This window comes from Dendrobium catenatum, unplaced genomic scaffold (genome assembly GCF_001605985.2).
Source record: "Dendrobium catenatum unplaced genomic scaffold, ASM160598v2 fragScaff_scaffold_1573, whole genome shotgun sequence".
In the NCBI taxonomy this organism is placed as follows: domain Eukaryota; kingdom Viridiplantae; phylum Streptophyta; class Magnoliopsida; order Asparagales; family Orchidaceae; genus Dendrobium; species Dendrobium catenatum.
In genome coordinates this window covers 37446-55799 of record NW_021320035.1, presented here as the reverse complement: position 1 = coordinate 55799, position 18354 = coordinate 37446, and the positions used below count along the sequence as shown (strand labels likewise).

The 18354-nt window shown below is 40.2% G+C and overlaps 1 protein-coding gene and 1 long non-coding RNA gene across 2 annotated transcripts; both read right to left on the bottom strand.

Annotated features, from left to right (window-relative positions):
- Window positions 1-239: 239 nt before the first annotated feature.
- LOC110103190 (alcohol dehydrogenase 1-like) lies at window positions 240-3578 on the bottom strand. The gene is made up of 10 exons (XM_020831792.2): window positions 3542-3578; window positions 3274-3410; window positions 3067-3113; window positions 1897-2222; window positions 1247-1329; window positions 1055-1130; window positions 889-950; window positions 702-797; window positions 463-624; window positions 240-368 (listed from the first exon to the last, which is right to left on the bottom strand). Exons 1-10 carry the CDS (start codon window positions 3576-3578, stop codon window positions 252-254), a joined length of 1143 nt encoding a protein of 380 aa, XP_020687451.1. The 3' UTR covers window positions 240-251.
- Window positions 3579-10637: 7059 nt separating this feature from the next.
- LOC110103157 lies at window positions 10638-13571 on the bottom strand. The gene is made up of 3 exons (XR_002303915.2): window positions 13439-13571; window positions 13051-13053; window positions 10638-12718 (listed from the first exon to the last, which is right to left on the bottom strand). It is a non-coding gene; the product is annotated as an uncharacterized LOC110103157 (long non-coding RNA).
- Between the last annotated feature and the right edge of the window lie 4783 nt (window positions 13572-18354).

Below are 18354 nucleotides of genomic sequence, written 5' to 3'. Positions count from 1 at the left end.
TAACATCTTCCCTTTAAGATTTAGCTATGTGTAGCAAACTAGAATTAACAATAAAGTGCTTACTACACATTTTTCACTGTTCAAATTGGAAAATCTTGTAAAATAAAATACCACAAATATTTGAATTGGTCCATATAAAAAACATACATAGTCATTCAACCAAAAAATTAGATTTTACTACAAAACAAACATAGCAATATGAAATCCAAAATTAATAAGCAAATGTCAAACAAACACAAAGATAAAAGTCTTCAAGCATCCATGCGGATGATACAGCGGAGACCTTCCCCCTGAAGCATATAGTCGAAGGCCTTGTTAATCTCAGAAAAAGGTACTTCATGAGTTATGAACTTCTCCAGCTCCAGCTCCTACATCCAATTCAAGTTTCATTTAATATTCATGATCATTCCAACCAAAATACACCATTTTCCCAATACAAAATGATCGAATTCAAAGAAATACCTTGTTCATGTACTTCTCAACGACCGAAGGGAGATCAGAGCGAGGCTTGTAGTTTCCAAAGAAAGTTCCCTTGAGATTCCTTTCGTTGAGGAGTTTCAAGGGGTGGGTCTGGAAGACGGCATCTTTGTTAGGCACGCCAACCAAAACAGCAACACCCCATCCCTGCAAAATTTTGAAGTTCAGAATGTTGATAGATTTCTTTATAATGCATGAGATGAGAAGAGATTCAGAAGGAATACATCATGAACACATTCAAATGCAGATATCATGGCACCAATATTCCCAGTGCACTCAATGCTTCGATCAACTCCTCCACCAGTCATCTCAGCAAGCACCTAATAGGATATAATGTCCACAAAGATTAATATATTCATTCATGAGGGTTATGAGATACATAAATCTTTTACAGAGGTGATAAGTACAAACCTCTTGTACTGGTCTGTCATAGTCTTTTGGATTGACAAATTCATTGACACCAAATTTCTTTGCTGGTGAGAAGAATAGCAGACAACAATTTTCAATAAATCAGGCATAATGTATTGTAAACTTTAATGAGCTAAACTGGGAGGTTAGGTGATGGTGGATGGTTTACCTTCATCGAACCTCTTAGGATTCACATCAACGCCAATAATTCTTGAGGCTCCCGCAATCCTAGCTCCCTCTGCAGCCTAATCAGTTCAATTATATAGATATGCAACTAAGTTAATTAGCCTGATTGAAACTAAAAGATAAGTAATCGATGTCCAATCAAAACAGGTTCATTTTGAGAAAGATGGAGACTCACAGCAAGACCTACGGCTCCCAAGCCAAACACAGCAACAGTTGAACCCTTTGGTGGTTTTGCAACATTCAATGTAGCACCAAGGCCTTCAAATTAAGAGATGAACAGCATCAATAAATGGTTAAGGATTTCAGCACACATAGAGCTAATTTGTTTGGAATTAACTTCATGAATGTTATTTGTAACTCTGTTCAAAAACTAACTTTTAGAATTGAGGACGGGGTTCCAATTCTGTAGGTGTATGTCACTATCATTTTTATTATTTTTTTAAAGATAATGTAATTATGCTAAAATAATAAAACTAATGAAATGAGTATATATCAAGCGATTTGTGGAGAATTATTTTCTTTTTAAAATCAATATCCACAAAAAAAAAACACTCAAAGTTTGGCATTTCCACAATTTTACTTTTCACATTTATCTATAATTATATATAAAGTTAATTGAATGAAGTATAAAAATAACACTCAAAGTCTAAAAACAAATATTGAGTTTACAAGAAATGAATTCATGCAAAATAAACAAAAATCACCCAAAAACCACTTCATTAAATTTTGCTTTTATAATTCAATTTCAACTACTTCCAAACAATTAGCTTGAAACAAACCAATCCAAAGTGCTCAAGAAAAAATGTAATGGAAATAATGTCTTACCAGTTGAGATGCCACAACTAAGAACACAAACTTTATCAAGTGGTGCCTCAGGATTGATCTTAGCAACGCAACCAGAATGAACTACAGTGTACTCACTGAAAGTTGAGGTTCCAAGAAAATGATAGACAGGCTTTCCATTAATCGAGAACCTTGATTCACCATCATTAATCATAACGCCCCTCTCTGTGTTGATTCTCAGTAGGGAGCACATATTGCTCTCCTCAGACTTGCAATGTTCACACTCTTTGCATTCTCCAGTAAAAACTGGAAGGACATGATCTCCAGGAGCAAGATCCGTCACGCCCTCGCCAATGCTCTCAACAATTCTAAGATCAATAAAATACAGAATAATAGTGTGAGAATTTTGTATACTTAACTGTATAATATGATATTGATCATGTTATTCAAGAAGCTCATGAGCTGAATGGATTTGAATATTTCATCTTACAAAGCAGCATAAGCTGTGCGCTTTTTTATATGTAGCAAATATTTTTTAACTGCAATACTATTTTGTATAACTGCAAATTAACAAAAATTAAAACTTTGGCTTGTCTATCTATATAATTTAATTGCAAATACCAGACAAGCCTATCTTGTGATTAGGTTCGAAAAATCCCAAGTCAAATATCTTCTCTGAGAAGGACATTTAATTATCACCCCCTTACCAAACTAAGAGTAGACCCTCTCTCAATAGAGAGATTACTAAGTGTGGTGTCCGGATCGTCCTAAGGCGAATCCGAACGCACCATGTCACCCGGATGCATGGGCCCTGGGTGACGTGGCACGTCCGGATTCGCTTCCGGACGAATCCGGACGCCGCATGTAATAATTTTCCCAACATAGGAGAGATTATTACGTACGGTGTCTGGATCGTCCGAAGGCGAATCCGAATGCGCCACATCACCCAGATGCATGGGTCTGGGTGACATAACACTTTTGGATTTGCTTCCTGATGAATTCGGATGCCGCACGTAATAATTTTCTCAACATAGGAGAGATTATTACGTACGGTGTCTGGATCGTCCGGAGGCGAATCAGAATGTGCCACGTCATCCAGATGCATGGACCCTGGATGACGTGGCGCGTCTGAATTCGCTTCGGGACGAATAAGAGAATATAATGATGAGAAATAACAAAAGAACATAAGCATGTATACTTTAGAAACCTTACCCTCCCGCTTCATGACCGAAGATCCTCGGAAAGACCGGCGTCTGGCCCTGCAGTTTCCAGAACCAACCGCATTACACTTTACACATCTCATTAAAACTTCACGAGACACTTAAATGAATAGTGGAAAATAGGAAATATCAAATCTTGATGGCTAAATGAAACTTTATGAATTGTGAATGAAATTTTAATTAATAAAAAAAAACAAACCTTGGCTTCCCAGAAGTAGACATCAGTGTGGCAAAGAGAAGTGAAAAGGATCTTCAAGCGAACCTCCATTGCCTGAGGAGGCGCTACCTCCACCTCCTCAATCACAAGCGGCTTCCCTGCCTCCCATGCCACGGCAGCTGTTCAATGAATAGCAGCAATTAGCAAAACATCAAATTTTATATTAAAAAAAAAGTTAAATTGAAACCAGTTCTAAAGCAAATATGTTTAAGAATCACCAAATTCCAAATTTTAAAATGGTAAACCTAACCTCTGCATTTGATAACTTGCCCAGCTTTGCTCGCCATACTTCCCAACTTTCTTCTTTATCTTCTTCTTTCTCTCTTCTTCCTTTCTACAAATGATGTGCATAGCTCGGATCTTGAGCTATGTATTTATAGGCCAAATGATGAGAGAGAAGAGGACAGACAAAGAAGGAGAGGTTGAGAGAGAAATACCATTTCCAATGGTCAAGTTCTTTTTCCCACCCATGGAAACCGCCCAGCCTTTGGTTCTGAAAAGACCCGTACCGCGGCGTCCGCGCAAAACAGAGGCGACATTGTGGTGATCCTCCCTGGCTTCCTACGTTAAACTATTCCCACCATTAGTTTTGAACTGCTGTTTGCTTTGCGTTAATTGCGGGAAAATTTGTATCTCGATATCTCACCATAAAAAGATATTTATTTTAAATAGAATAAATAACGGCATAGAAATAAATTAGCTCATCTAATTTTTGATAATGATAAGTTTTAATGATTTTAATTTATCTTAACATTGTATTATATATAATTAATATTATACTCATCTTAAAATATATTTGGAGGTAAAGGTCAAACCACGAAGAGCTTAGGATGGACAATTAACCAATTATCCATTTTGATTTTTTTTTTCTTAAAAGTATAAATATTTTATCATTCTTCAATAAATATAATTGTTCAAATTCTAAAAAAAAACTATTTCTTATAAAAAATTATACATTTCACAATTTTATTTTGTCCACCCTTAAAAGAGATGTTGTTTTCAACTCTTCTTTGAGGATCATTTTAATCATTTTCTTATAAAAAATATTCCTATAAAATAATTTTTATACTTAAATTTAATCTCCTCTAAATTTGCTGTGGAAGCAATAGAACAAGGAAAAACAGGGGACAATGCAAGATAATTTCAATAAAACAGTAGAACTACTGTAGCTAATTTCAATGTAGAAGATAAAACTGTCTTGCTCAAGCCTCTTCTCCGGTATAAGAGAAGCCCAGCTTTCTACAAAAAGTGCAGCAACTCTCAAAAAGGTAAAAGTACTATAGTCCTTTAGTTAGTTAAAGAAGTAGTGGGGAATAATGCTAAATAACAGAAAAAGCAGAGAGTATTCTAATGGTATAGTGATACTGCGGAATACTATAAGGTAGCAGAATTCCACATCAAAATTATAATTGGGGATTTTACATACATGCCACTTTATTATATGCATATTACATATTTAACACCCAAAAGTTAAATATTACAATCTCACCACTCAAATACTAATTTTATAACATAAATACCACTCCGGACTCCTCAAAAGATGAATGGTTGCTTGGTTTGTTTTTCTTTTTCTTACCTACTTTGATTAATGCGGAAAACTTGTGGATGATGAAAAGTCATCACTCGAAATTTCTGAGACTATTCGACACTTGCTTGTTCTAACTTCAAATCCAGGCATCTTGAGAAAGATTGAGAAGTTTAAACATTTGCATTATCTTTTCTTGTCGTATAAAGTTTTTAATGAGGATATTTGCAGTGCACTTATTGAAATGTTCAAAACATCGAGAAGCCTACGCTTATTATACGTATATGCTCTAGACTTGAAAATGATACCTGAGGAGATTGGAAATTTGATACATCTACGATATTTGAAGATCAAAAAAGTTTTCTCACTTAATGCACTAGTCTGCCAAGATCTTTGAGTAATCTCTATCACTTGCAATATATAATTACCTATAATCAATGGGAAATGTTAGGCCAATATGAAGTTTGATGATTTTTTACGAAGTGACATTAACAACCTTTTTAACTTGCGTTACCTGAAATCGCCCAAGAATTATATTTCATCAATATGTGGGATTGGGAAGCTAAGCTTTCTTCAAGAGCTGAATATGTTTGATCTTAGAAATGAGATGGGTTATAGAATTGGGGAGTTGGAGAATATGAATGATCTTTGCAAATTAGGAATCAATTGCATTGAAAATGTTAAGGATGTCGAGGAGGCTTGTAGTGCCCATTTATGTGCCAAGAGGAGGCTCACAGATCTAACCTTATGTTGGAGTAACACTCATTCGCGCGAGGAACATCGATTTAGATGAGAACTTGCTTGACAACCTTCAGCCACCAAAATGTCTAAGGAATCTGAGCATAAATAGATACATTGGTGCAAGGTCAGCAATATGGATGAACAATGTCAATCTGATCTCCAATCTAGAGAAAATCGAATAGACATATTGCAGGAAGTGGGAAACTCTTCACTATTCTTCCGTGAAATCGTGCGCCTTCATGGTCTACCGCGGAGCATCACCTCTGACCGCGACGTCAAGTTTGTGAGTCACTTTTGGAGAGAGTTATGGAAACAACTCCATACAGACCTCAAGCTAAGCTCGGCCTACCATCCGCATACCGACGGCCAAACCGAGGTAGTGAACCGGACGTTAGGCAACATGCTACGTTGCCTCGTGCAGGACAATCCTAAGAAATGGGATGATGTATTGAGCCAGGCGGAGTTCGCCTACAATTCTATGAGCAACCGATCCACTGGTATGTGTCCTTTTAATGTTGTCTACACTAAGTCTCCTAACCACATTGTAGACATAGCGATACTCCCGAAATGCCGCAATCTGGAGGCGGCCAAGCTCGCGGGAGACTACAAATCTATGCTGGAAACTGTTCGAGAACACCTGCAGAATTCCAACGAGCTGTACAAACGAGCGGCGGAGAAGCATCGCAGGATTAAGAGCTTTCAACCGGGAGAGCTAGTCATGGTCCGTATGCGCAAGGAGAGATTCCCGACCGGGACACATTCAAAGCTCAGTCCAAGAAAGATTGGACCAGTACCTATTCGGCAAAAGATCAACGATAATGCGTATGTCATCGACCTTCCTCCTGGGGTGTTGACTTTGTCTACTTTTAATGTTGCAGACATTAGTCCCTACCATTCCGAGGACTCGGCTAACATGGAGATCGATTCGCCGGATGCGAATCCTCTTGAAGAAGGGGAGAACTGATGTGGGAACATCCTTATACCACTAATTTACTATGCAGGCACATTATATTATATATAGTAGCTGACACTTTTTGCTTTCCTCCCCACTACTTTTATAACAGAATATAGTACAATGGTACAGTAGGTAGTTATACATCTTGATTGGCTTATTTTAGTCTGTTCCGTCCCATATAGGGATGAAGAAGAAGACCTTGCTGCTTTAGTTATTTTGAAATACAGAAATATACCACCGGAAGGTTTGGTTTTACTGTTCTATTGCTTTGCTTGCCTCTGTTTTTCCCTGTTTCGTTTGCTTCCACAGCACTTTGGTATCAGAGCTCAGCTTGGAGGAAAGGAATGGCGGAGAGCAGCAGACAACCCGCCTTCGACGGCGTTCAAGGCGAGGGTGCTTCGGCGGCGATTCATTCCAGACTCGTTCAGCAGCTGGAGGAACTCAAGACTGAGTTTCGTCGATTTGCCACTGAGGTACATTTGGAGTTTCAAAACATCAAGGCCGGAAGCGGCAATGTCCAACTGCCGCCGCCTGTTCTACCCCCGACTCACCGAGCCATCCCGCCGCGTATCAAAGGGGGCCGCCGAGGGAGGATAGAAGTACCGGAGCTAAGTGATTCAGACGTTGAATTGGGTCCGCAGCAGCAGATGAACGCATCCAATTCAGGTGATGACGAAACTCCGCCGTTCTTTCCCCCGCGATGTCGCCATGACTACCCGCAGAGACACCAGGGAGACTTCAAAGTAAAAATGGATATTCCATTTTTTGATGGGAAATTGCACTTAGAGGATTTCCTTGATTGGGAACACTCGGTGGAGACATTCTTTGAGTATTTGGATATTTCACCGGACAAGCAAGTAAAATACGTAGCCTGCCGGCTACGAGGCGGAGCAAGTGCCTGGTGGCAGCAAGTGCTATAAGGTCGACACCGAGAAGGAAGGGGAGATGTCCGGACATGGGCTAGGATGAAGCAGCTGCTACGAAGTCACTATCTGCCCACGGATTATGAACAGATTTTGTATATGAAGTTTCAGCAGTGCATACAAGGTCACCGGAGCGTAAGTGACTACACTGAGGAGTTCTATCGCCTTAGTGCTCGTAACAACTTAAATGAAACTGCGAATCAAGTCGTGGCTCGTTACATCGGAGGATTGAAAGAGCAAATACAAGATAAATTAGAGTTGAACTCCGTTTGGTCGCTATCGCAGGCGGTCAATTTCGCTCTAAAGGCTGAAGTGCAATCCAATCGATCAACACGATCCTTACCGCAACGGCGGCAATTTGGTGATTCTCCTACCACCGACACTCGGGGCCAGAGCTCCCACCAGAACAGTGTGACAAAACCGGTACCCAAACTAGCACCCGCGCCTCCGCCTCTGCAACAGCCAGCTCCAAATAAAATGAAAGGACCGGTTAGGGACAATCCGTATGGAAGGCCTACTACTTTAAAGTGTTTTAGGTGCTTTCAGCCTGGACACAAATCCAATGAGTGTCCGAACCGTCAACAGCTACAATTGCTGGAGGGAGATCCAGAATTCCACAATCCCGTTGATGATCCAGAAGCAGAGGAAGACTTTGAAGAAGTGGCTGGAGATGAGGGGGAACCGGTAGTCTGCGTGCTCCAAAAATTGCTGTTGGCACCTACTCAACATAACTTGTCGCAGCGCAATGCCATTTTCAAATCCAAATGCACTATCAAGGGAAAGGTCTGCGACCTGTTAATTGACAATGGGTGCACCAAAAATATTATTTCAAGAGCTGTTGTCCAAGCTCTACAACTCAAAACCACAAAGAACCCGAATCCTTATAGGATTACTTGGGTTAAAAAGGGGGTCGACATACAAGTTTCGGATATGTGCCGGGTGCATTTCTCCATTGGTAAGCATTATGCCGCAGAGATTCTATGTGATGTTCTTGATATGGATGTTTGTCACTTAATCCTCGGGAGACCGTGGCAATTCGATATGGGAGTGTTATATGATGGTAGAGCTAACGCTTATTCATTCGAGTGGAAAGGTCGCAAGTTACGCCTCTTACCAACCGCTCCTCACTCAACTAACGAAGAAGGAAGTCGCACGCCTGATCTTGGCATCGTTTCTGGTAGTTCACTGTTGAAAACGGGAAAGGAGACCAAGTCAATTATTGCGGTTCTCCTGACTGAATCCAATCCCGTGACTTCCCCAAGTGATTGTCCGCTGGAGGTAAAGAGGCTGTTAAGTGAATTCGCTGATGTAGCACCCGCCGAACTACCCAAAGACCTGCCTCCCATGCGAACTATACAACATCAAATTGACTTCACTCCAGGAGCCACTCTCCCAAATCTGCCGCATTATAAGATGAGTCCGACGGAGCACCAGCGATTACAACAGATTGTGGATGAGCTTCTCGACAAGCAGCTGATTCAACCAAGTCTCAGTCCGTGTGCAGTGCCGGCATTATTAGTCCCTAAAAAGGACGGGTCGTGGAGAATGTGCATCGACAGCAGAGCTATTAACAAGATAACTGTTAAATACCGGTTCCCGGTACCTAGGTTGGAGGATATGCTGGACCATCTAGCGGGAGCCAAAATTTTCTCAAAACTAGATTTGAGGAGCGGGTACCATCAGATCAGAATCAGGCCGGGCGACGAGTGGAAGACAGCCTTCAAGATCCGTAGCGGACTATTCGAATGGAAGGTGATGTCGTTCGGCTTGTGCAACGCTCCCGCGACATTCCTAAGACTAATGACGGAAGTTCTAAAGCCGTTGTTGGGTAAGTGTTGCGTGGTTTATTTTGACGATATTTTGGTATTCAGTTCTTCCGTGGATGACCACTGGGGGCACCTGCGTAGTGTGCTTGAGTTGCTAAGAACTCATAAGCTGTATTTAAACATTGAGAAATGTGAATTTGCCACCTTGAAAGTCCATTTTCTGGGGTATTTAGTCTCTGCTAGCGGCATTGCCATGGACCCAAATAAGATCAGCACCATACAGCAGTGGCCGACACCCGGTTCACTGACGGAGATCCGGAGCTTTCATGGTCTAGCAAATTTTTACCGAAGGTTTATTCGCGGATTCAGTACCATTATGGCACCTATTACGGACTGTCTAAAGTCCAGCTCTTTTAAGTGGAGCAATGAACAGCAGCGAAGTTTTCAAACTATCAAAGAGGCTCTTACCTCGGCCCCGGTATTAGCAACACCGGATTTCAGCAAGGCCTTCCAAGTTGACACGGACGCTTCGGCGATTGGTATTGGCGCAGTTCTTTCACAGGAGGACAGGCCGATCGAATTCTTTAGTGAGAAACTCAGCTCGGCGCGCCAGAAGTGGTCCGCCTACGAACAAGAGCTTTACGCGGTAGTTCGAGCTCTCAAGCAATGGGAGCATTATTTGTTGCATAATGATTTCGTCCTCAACAGTGACAACAAGGCATTGCAATTTCTCAATACCCAGAAAAATATAAATAAAATGCACGCTCGATGGGTGGTCTTCTTACAAAAATTCAGCTTTGTACTTCAACACAAACCCGGACAACATAACCGGGTGGCCGATGCTTTAAGTAGGCGTACAGCACTTGTTGTTCAGTTACAATCCGAAATCACGGGATTAGAAGAACTCAAAGATCTTTACTGTACCGACAGGGACTTTTCAAGGCCATGGAGAAGTGTTCCACGGGGCAACCTATTGAGGATTACTCTCTTCGCCATGGGTTTCTCTTCAAAGGTAATTCTTTATGCTTACCTGATTGTTCCGTCCGCCTACAGGTTATGAAGGAAATGCACGATGGGGGATTAGCAGCTCACGTGGGACGGGAGAAGACAATCGAGCTGACTCGGTCTCGATTTTTTTGGCCTCACCTCCGCAAGGACGTTGCAAAATATGTGAGGAACTGTCCGGTGTGCCAAATTTACAAGGGGAACAGTCAGAACACCGGATTGTACAGCCCTTTACCGGTTCCAGTCTCCATTTGGGAGGACCTTAGTATGGACTTCGTGCTTGGCCTCCCGCGCACAAAGAGGGGTGTAGACTCAATCATGGTCGTGGTTGACAGGTTTTCGAAGATGGCTCACTTCGTATCTTGTAAGAAGACATCAGATGCGCTCAACATTGCTCGACTATTCTTCCGTGAAATCGTGCGCCTTCTCGACTTGTTGCTTCGCAGTTGTAGAGATTGCACGAGTCGCAGCTTCGCCTCCTTCGTTGCTGTTCGACTTCGCCCTTCGCCTGTCGGATCGGAAGTTACGACGTTTTGATCGGAAGCAACGACGGTAACTTTCATTTTTATGGACATGTTGCAAGAGAGTTGTCTTTCCCATACCACCATGTATTGCCCTTACAAAGTTGTTTAGGAGCGAAGAGCGAGCTGTAAGCCCTATAGGATTTAGTAAATCAGCCGAACTATAGGATTTAGTAAATCCGGGATTTACGGCAAGCAGCTCGCACCCCTCCTCGGGAAGCGGTTCATACTTCAGAAGTGGAACCCTCTCTTGGGCATGCCCCTCTCTTGAGCCCTAAGCGGGATGAGTTCACCTCTAACCCTTTATGGATGAAAATCCATGATTTGTCACTGGCGTGCTGGAATCTGTTGGGCATTTTGAAGATTGCTAGCTTAATCGAACATCCCTCTCCTGGCTGTTGACGCTCTTAGAACAGGTAGAACTCGTCTGACCTTTGCGCATGTGTACATCTATTCCTTACTGCCTGATGAAGCCAACCTTTCGGTTTGTGGGGGCTGTGTCTCGCTTGTCCACCCAACTAACCCTTGTCACCAAAAAACCTTTCCCCCTCAGCCTGTAATATCCCATCAGCCCAGAGGCCACAGCACAAGATGCAAACTCAGACAATCCAGCCACGTCTCCGCATTACTAAACCTCCAACCAACCTTGTCTCCATTCCGCGAAATCCCCAAACCCACCCTCCTGGCAATCACCAACCTCCCCTGCTACCCAAAATTCCACACCTTCGAACATCGCCGGAACATCACAAATTCTCTCCTCTGCTGCTCCTTCTGGGAATGAAAAAGATCTCATTCCTAACTTGAATTTCCCTTCTGGTGACCATTTTTTGGCCCAGGTTACATACTCGTGCCTTCTTTCAACAAACCTAGTAGTCATTCTTGAATAGAATAATTTTTTTGTGCTTCATCTTTACACTGTTTCCACTTCAGCTACCTCAGATGAAAGCCCACCAACAACAAACTCGACTAACAATCAGTAGATCACCTCTGCTAATGTCCAAGCTATAAAACCCACCCAATCTAAAAATGCCAAAAAGGAATCCACCCCAACCCAAAAGCCCAATGGCCCTTCCCAACTAAATGTCTTGGAATGTGAGGGGGTTTAATTGCCCAGTCAAGGTTCAAGCTTGTAAGGAGTTGGTTTGTTCTTACAAACTTGAAATGATGTGTATTTTAGAAGCAAAAATTTCTCAATCGGTTGCTTCTGACCCATGGTTTATTCAATTTCATGCAATTTTTGATAATGAGGGCAGCTTTAATAATTTTGATGTCTCCTCTCCTGGTAGAATGTGGTTAAAATGGAACGCATCTACTCTTTCCTTTCAACCCTCTTTTTATTCATGTCAAATGGTACATGGCTCCCTCAGTTATGGTCCGAATTCCTCCTGCTTCATCTCTGTAGTCTATGCGTCTAATTCTTATGAAGATCGGCTGCTTCTCTGGCATCAAATAAAAGATGTTGTTCAAAATGCTTTGGGTCCAGGGTTGATTATGGATGATTTTAATTCTTGTAGGAGCAATTTTGACTAGGGCAATTTTATTCCTAATTCTAAGCTTTGGGATTTTAATGAGCTCATTTATATTATTATTGGGGTTCATGAGCTGGATTATGTTGGTCACTTTTATGCTTGACATAATCAACGCATTGAGGATTCTATTCACATAAAATTGGATCAGATTCTTGTCAATGATGCTTGGCTGGAGATTTTTCCCTCTTATTTCTACAAAGTTGGTGACTTGGGCAATTCTGATTACTCACCCTTGCTCCTTTTTAATAGTTCCTTGCCCTCTAGCAATCACGTTTTCCTCTTTAAAAATTTTTGGATTAAGAATCCAAATTTCTAGTATTTATTGGTCTTTGTGTTTGCGCTCAAATTGAATGATAGCCCAATCTCTGATTCTCTTCTCTCCTGCTCAAACTGAAGAAACTAAAAACCTATAGTAAGTCTCAAGAGTGGGCCTCCTCTATGATTTCTAAAACTCTTGCAAATCTTCATGAAAAACAAAGCAATTGTATGCAACAATTGCAAAATGATCCTCTTAACAAGTTCCTGAACTCTTCTTTGAAAGATATTAACATGCTTCTTGTTTCCTGTCACTCATCTTGGGCTTCTTGGCTTGGTCAAGGATATAAAGCCTGTTGGATGATTCATGGGGAAGATAACCTAGAGATTTTATAATCTAGAATCAAAAGTCGTCAAAATCACAATAAGATCAAAGCTTTAGACAACCCCTCTGCCCCCTTTCAACCCCTTTGGAGATCTCCACTACCATTATTAACCATTTTCAATAGCTCTTCAACACTCCAAACATTTCCCCTCACTCCCTTAACCACTTACTTGTTGGCAGCTCAATTCCCATTTACCTTCTCCCTTTTCTTATTACCCCAATCTCCTAGGAAGAAATTAAAGGGGTTATTCTTTCTGCCCCTACATCCTTCTACCCTGGACCTGATGGCTACACCTCAAAATATATTGTTGTTGTTGTTTCTATTGTTGATCTCAAAAGGTTGTCTGGCATGATTTTATTTGGCATAAAATGTATGTCATTCGTTATTCATGTTTTGCTTGGATGGCCATTGTCAAGGGATTAAAGAATGTTGATCTCCTCATTTTGTGGAATATACCTTCTCCTTCCTCCTGTTCCTTATGTTATTCCTACCCAAAAACACACTCTCACTTGTTTGACTGTGATTTTTCATTTTAAATTACATCTTCTTTCCTACCTTGGGTGGAGGGATTTTTATTGGGACCAAACTTGCAACAGTTAGTAGAATACATAATTGAAAATCCCTATTCCAGCAACCACCCCCTCTTTAGCCTTTACTGCCTTCTTAACTTGCTGTTATATATAATTTAATTGGAAAGAAAGGAATGTTAGGAGGTTTGCTTCTGATTTTAATTGCTGGACCTATGTGAAATTGAGCATCAAACAAGCTGTTTTGAAGAAGATTTTGTACTGGAAACATTTCAATGACATCAAGCAATTCATCTCTTAACTTGATAATTGTTGGCCTGCTGCTTTTTGTGGTTTATATTAGCTTGCCTTTTTCAACTTTTTTGGGTGTATGGCTAGAGTCTTAGGATTTTTGGATAAGGACTATGATGAATGTGGATTTTAACCATCATCTTGCTTTTGCTCTTTGGAAGGTCTTTCTTTAGGCAACCAGGTGCATTTCCTTCCCTTGGAAGGCCCCATCAGAAACTAGGGGAACTGACATCCACATGATAATATCCATTTTTTGGGTTAATTTTGTTTTGGACATTCTGTTTCTTCAAGCTTTGCTGTTATTTGTTCCCCATATCTCTTATGTCTACTGTTTCTTTCCTTCTAGTTTTTGGTTTTCTAGTTTTAGGATCACTCGCATGTGCTCTTTGAGATTTTGAGCTCATAAGTTTTTTGGTTGCTCAGGTTACAGGTTTCATTTGTATTTTCTTTTTCTTTGATCCTTGCTCTTTGTAATTTTTCTTTATACTAAATGGATACGAGCTAAGCCCCTAATTTCTCCCAAAAAATATCAAACAACTTTGTAAGACAACATTTCTCTGCCATGAATAGTGGGTCAAGGTGGTATGGGGAAGACAACTCTATTACAACATGTCTATAAAAATGAAATCAAAAAGGAATTTGATCATAAAAATGTGGGTTCGTGTTTCCAATAACTTTGATGTGAAAAAAGTCATTGCAGATGTGTTGGAATCTCTTAAGGAGAGGCCTTGTTTGGAGACGCTTGAGGCACTTCAAAAGTTCTTGTGCTTGATGACATTTGGGAGAATGACGAGGAGCAGGATAAAAGTAAGTTGTAGAAAGTGCTTGCCCCTCTCGCTATGGAAATTTTGGTAGCAGGATTTTGGTAACAACTTGAATGGACTCAATTGCAATGATGATTGCAAATGTCATTAAAAAGAAGAAGGAAATATTTAGGATTTTAGTTGGAGAAGGATTAATTTTTGCAGCTTCTCAACTCTCATGCATTTACTGATGTAGAGAACCCTAATGTTCATAAATAATTAAGAGCCATTGTTGGAGGGAGAGTTAAAAAGCTTTCAGGTTCTCCATTGGCAGCTAAGGTCATTGGTGGTGTTCTAAATTCTAGCTTGGATGATCGGCAAGTAATGACAGTTTTAAAATGCAATTTCCAAGGAGGATGGGAGAGACTAAGGATTTGAGTTGTTCAAATTTCAGCTCACAAGAGATGAACTAACTTTCTAACTTTAAGAAACCACTGCTCTGCCTTATTTGGAAATGAAACCAGCTAATCATTCTCCTCAATACTAAGCTTTTCTAAGGAGGTGATACTTCTCAATGGCTCCATTAGCAACATTGATGGTTCACTTATATTGAGACCGCTGAGTATGAGATGGCAATAGTTGTCTGCACTTCTTGATGTCTTCCGAGAGAGATCAGATTGGGGCAATTTTTAATTTTCATTATCTTAGTGCTGCGAGTCTTGATGAAATTCTTTTGCTATTTCATCAGCTAGAGGAAGAGTTGTGATGTTTCGGTAGCGAGAGACCTCTAATGTTTCAAGGGGAATAGAATTTGAAATGCTACAAAAATTCCGAGTCTTCCACCTCATAATTCCTATCTTCAAGCTCTTGAGCTTAGGAGGCAATTGGGGCAACTCTTTCAACTTCGGGCAGTCAATTAGCTCCGGTTCAATTAAGCAAGGAAACAAACATCCATCTTCAATTAAGCTACTCCTGCCTCAAATTAATCATTTTATGCTACAGGTGGTCTTCTAATAATTTGTTGTCAATATCTATGTTTTAAGTGGAGTTTTTGTTTCAGCTACATCTCTTACTTTTGTGGGGTTTTTGTTTTGGTCTAGTGAATGTCTTAGATTTTTTTTTGGCACTGTCGGCTGACCAACTTATCTCCAAGAACATTCATTCTCACCGTCTTCTTTGCAATTGTAATCTTGAAACTGCTTCTCACTTATTCTTCGAGTATGATCTCTCTTTTAGCATTTTGAAAGTTCTTTTTTCCTGGGACTGCTATTTTCTTGCTTAGTATAACATTATATAGGTTTTCAACGGCATCAATGGTAATTCCCACCTCTATATGGATTCTTTTTTTTTCTCTATTTAGTTATCTATGCTTCTATTTATTTTCTTTGGCGTGAAAGAAACATGAGAAGGTATGGTGGCTCTATCTCCTCTCTAAATGTTGTTTGGTTTTGATTAAAAAGGCCATCAAGGATAAAATTAGATGCTGGAAGAATTGTGATAAGTTTTGGACTTATCTATGATAATTTTCTTTATCCTCATATTTCTCTGGACTTGGGGACTGGACTGCTATTTATGGTTATTGCTGCTGCTGGGTACTTTTTGTATGCTGGGTAGATTGTTTTGGTCGGACAATGATGAGGTAGGATTCCTGCGCGCCCCCTGGATAGCCATGACTTGCTTTGGCAACATTGGTGGTTGATTCTCTTGTTTTGGTCAGACAATGGTGGCCTTTGTTTGGGATTTGGGACTTCTGGTTGCTTCATTCTCTTGTGGTTATCCTTTGTATGGTTTTTTTTGCTGCTGCCTCCAATGGATGGTCCTTGCCTGGCAACCGGGTGACAAACTTTTCTGTTGGTTTTGCAGGAAGCCTCATGTCATTTCCTGAGTCCGATAGGCCTCATGGCCTTCTTGACTGATTTTTGGATATTTTTGATGCCTACATGATGACTAAATTTTAGGTTATTTTGTCTTTTTGATGTTGCTTTGCAATGTGTAGTTTATTTTGGTGATTAAAGTTTTGTGATCTTAGTTTTGGCCTCCTTTTGGGCATATGTTTGTAAATCCTTTTTTCATTTAAAGAAATTTGGGCTAGTCCCAATAATTTTTCCAAAAAAAAAAAGATTCCTTGATTACAACTCTTAGTAATGGAGTTCAAACTGGTGGAGGACCTATTTTTTTGGAATTCTGAGCTGCAGGTCTTTGAATATTCCTTTGCTAGATGGTTGCTTGGTTAGTTTTTTTTCTTAGCTACTTTTGTTAATGTGGGATTTTCCTTTACAGAAGATTGTGAAATTATATGTGATACTGCTATTAATGCGAAAGGGAGCTTTGTCTTTAATGAGAATGCTAATTCCTCTATCTCTCTAATGTGGGATCAATGGTGTAATGTGGTGTGTTCATCTGAATTCCCTCATAACTCTTCTATCATTAATGGTTTCTCTTCTTATTCTCCTCTCTCGGTTATTGTGGATTCTAATGGTTGGAAATTTCCAGTGGCTGTTCAAGATCCCATTCTAAAACTTATTCTCTCTGTTTCCATTCATGTTGATGCTGCTGGTCTGTTATGGAAAAATGGGAGGATTAGGTGTTTTGGTGACTATTTGTTGGATTTCTACTCGAATGAGATGGAGGTGTCTTGGTATAAAACTGTTTGGCATAAGTATGCTGCCACTCGTTTTTCTGTCTATGGCTGGCTGAGCTTGGTTGGTGGGCTCAAAAGATCTGATAAGATGATTAAGAGAAATATTCCTGTTGCCCTTATGCTGTTTATGCTATGCTGAACCTAAAAGTTCATCACACCTCTTTTTTAAATGTGACTAGACTTACTCTATTATAACTGATCTCATCCCTTGCCTAAAATCATTTCTATTGCGTCCAAATTTATATCAGATTGCTAATTTTTATGGTAAAGTGAACATTTCACTGCCGGGTAAGTCTTCCTTTTACCGCTTTTTCTTTGGTGTTCCCTCTATCACTAATAGAGGGAGAGGAATGCAAGAAAATTTGGCAATAAGTATTGTAGCAAAGCCACTGTTTGTATTATCATCACTAAGGCTATTTGTCAAAAAATTTCTAGTTGGAAGAATGAGGAAAAATTCAAACATATGCTTATTGGCTCATCTTAATATCCTTGGTGGATGCATTGGCTGTACTGACGGTTTTTCATGTCTCTTTGCTGTGGTGGGTGGCTCATGGACTTTCTATTGCTGTGAGTTTGGTTTATTGGATGTTTTTATCGTGGTGGGCTTGGTTACCCTTGGGTTGTATGCCAATTGCTTCTCTTATCTATCATTGATGATCTGGGGTTTACAGGTTTATGTTTTGAATGGGATTGTGATGAGGGCATCAGATTTCGACATGTGTACCATCGCCGGGGACGACGATCGACGGCCCTAATTCAGAGCCTTTATCTATGATGCTTTAGTTCTTTTCTTTTATTAGTTATTTCATGTTTCCGTTTGTTACATCATATTACATCAGATTGTCTGTGGGTTCTGTTATCTTCGATTCGCTGCTGCTGCTCTCTGTTTTGATTTTATGGATGGGTGTTTTGATGCCATGGTCGATGATGTATACCCATCCTGGTTTTTTTTCCTTTGGACGGTCTTCGGGCAAGCAAGGGTGCCAATTTTATCTGGTTTTAACTGTTGGATTCTTATTGATCCTGAGTTCTGGCATTTTGCTTTATATTTTGGCTCTTACCTCTCATTTTATCTTGATGTAATTTTGTGAGACAGCTTTGTCCTGTTTCTTTTTTAACCTTTACTCAATTATTTTTTCCTGAGCACTCAAACTCATATATTTATTTGCAAGCAGTATCAAATAGGTAGCAGATGATAGAGAACGCACCTCTGTTTCGTCCATGTTTTGGTTCAGCTGTTCTTCATGCTTCATGT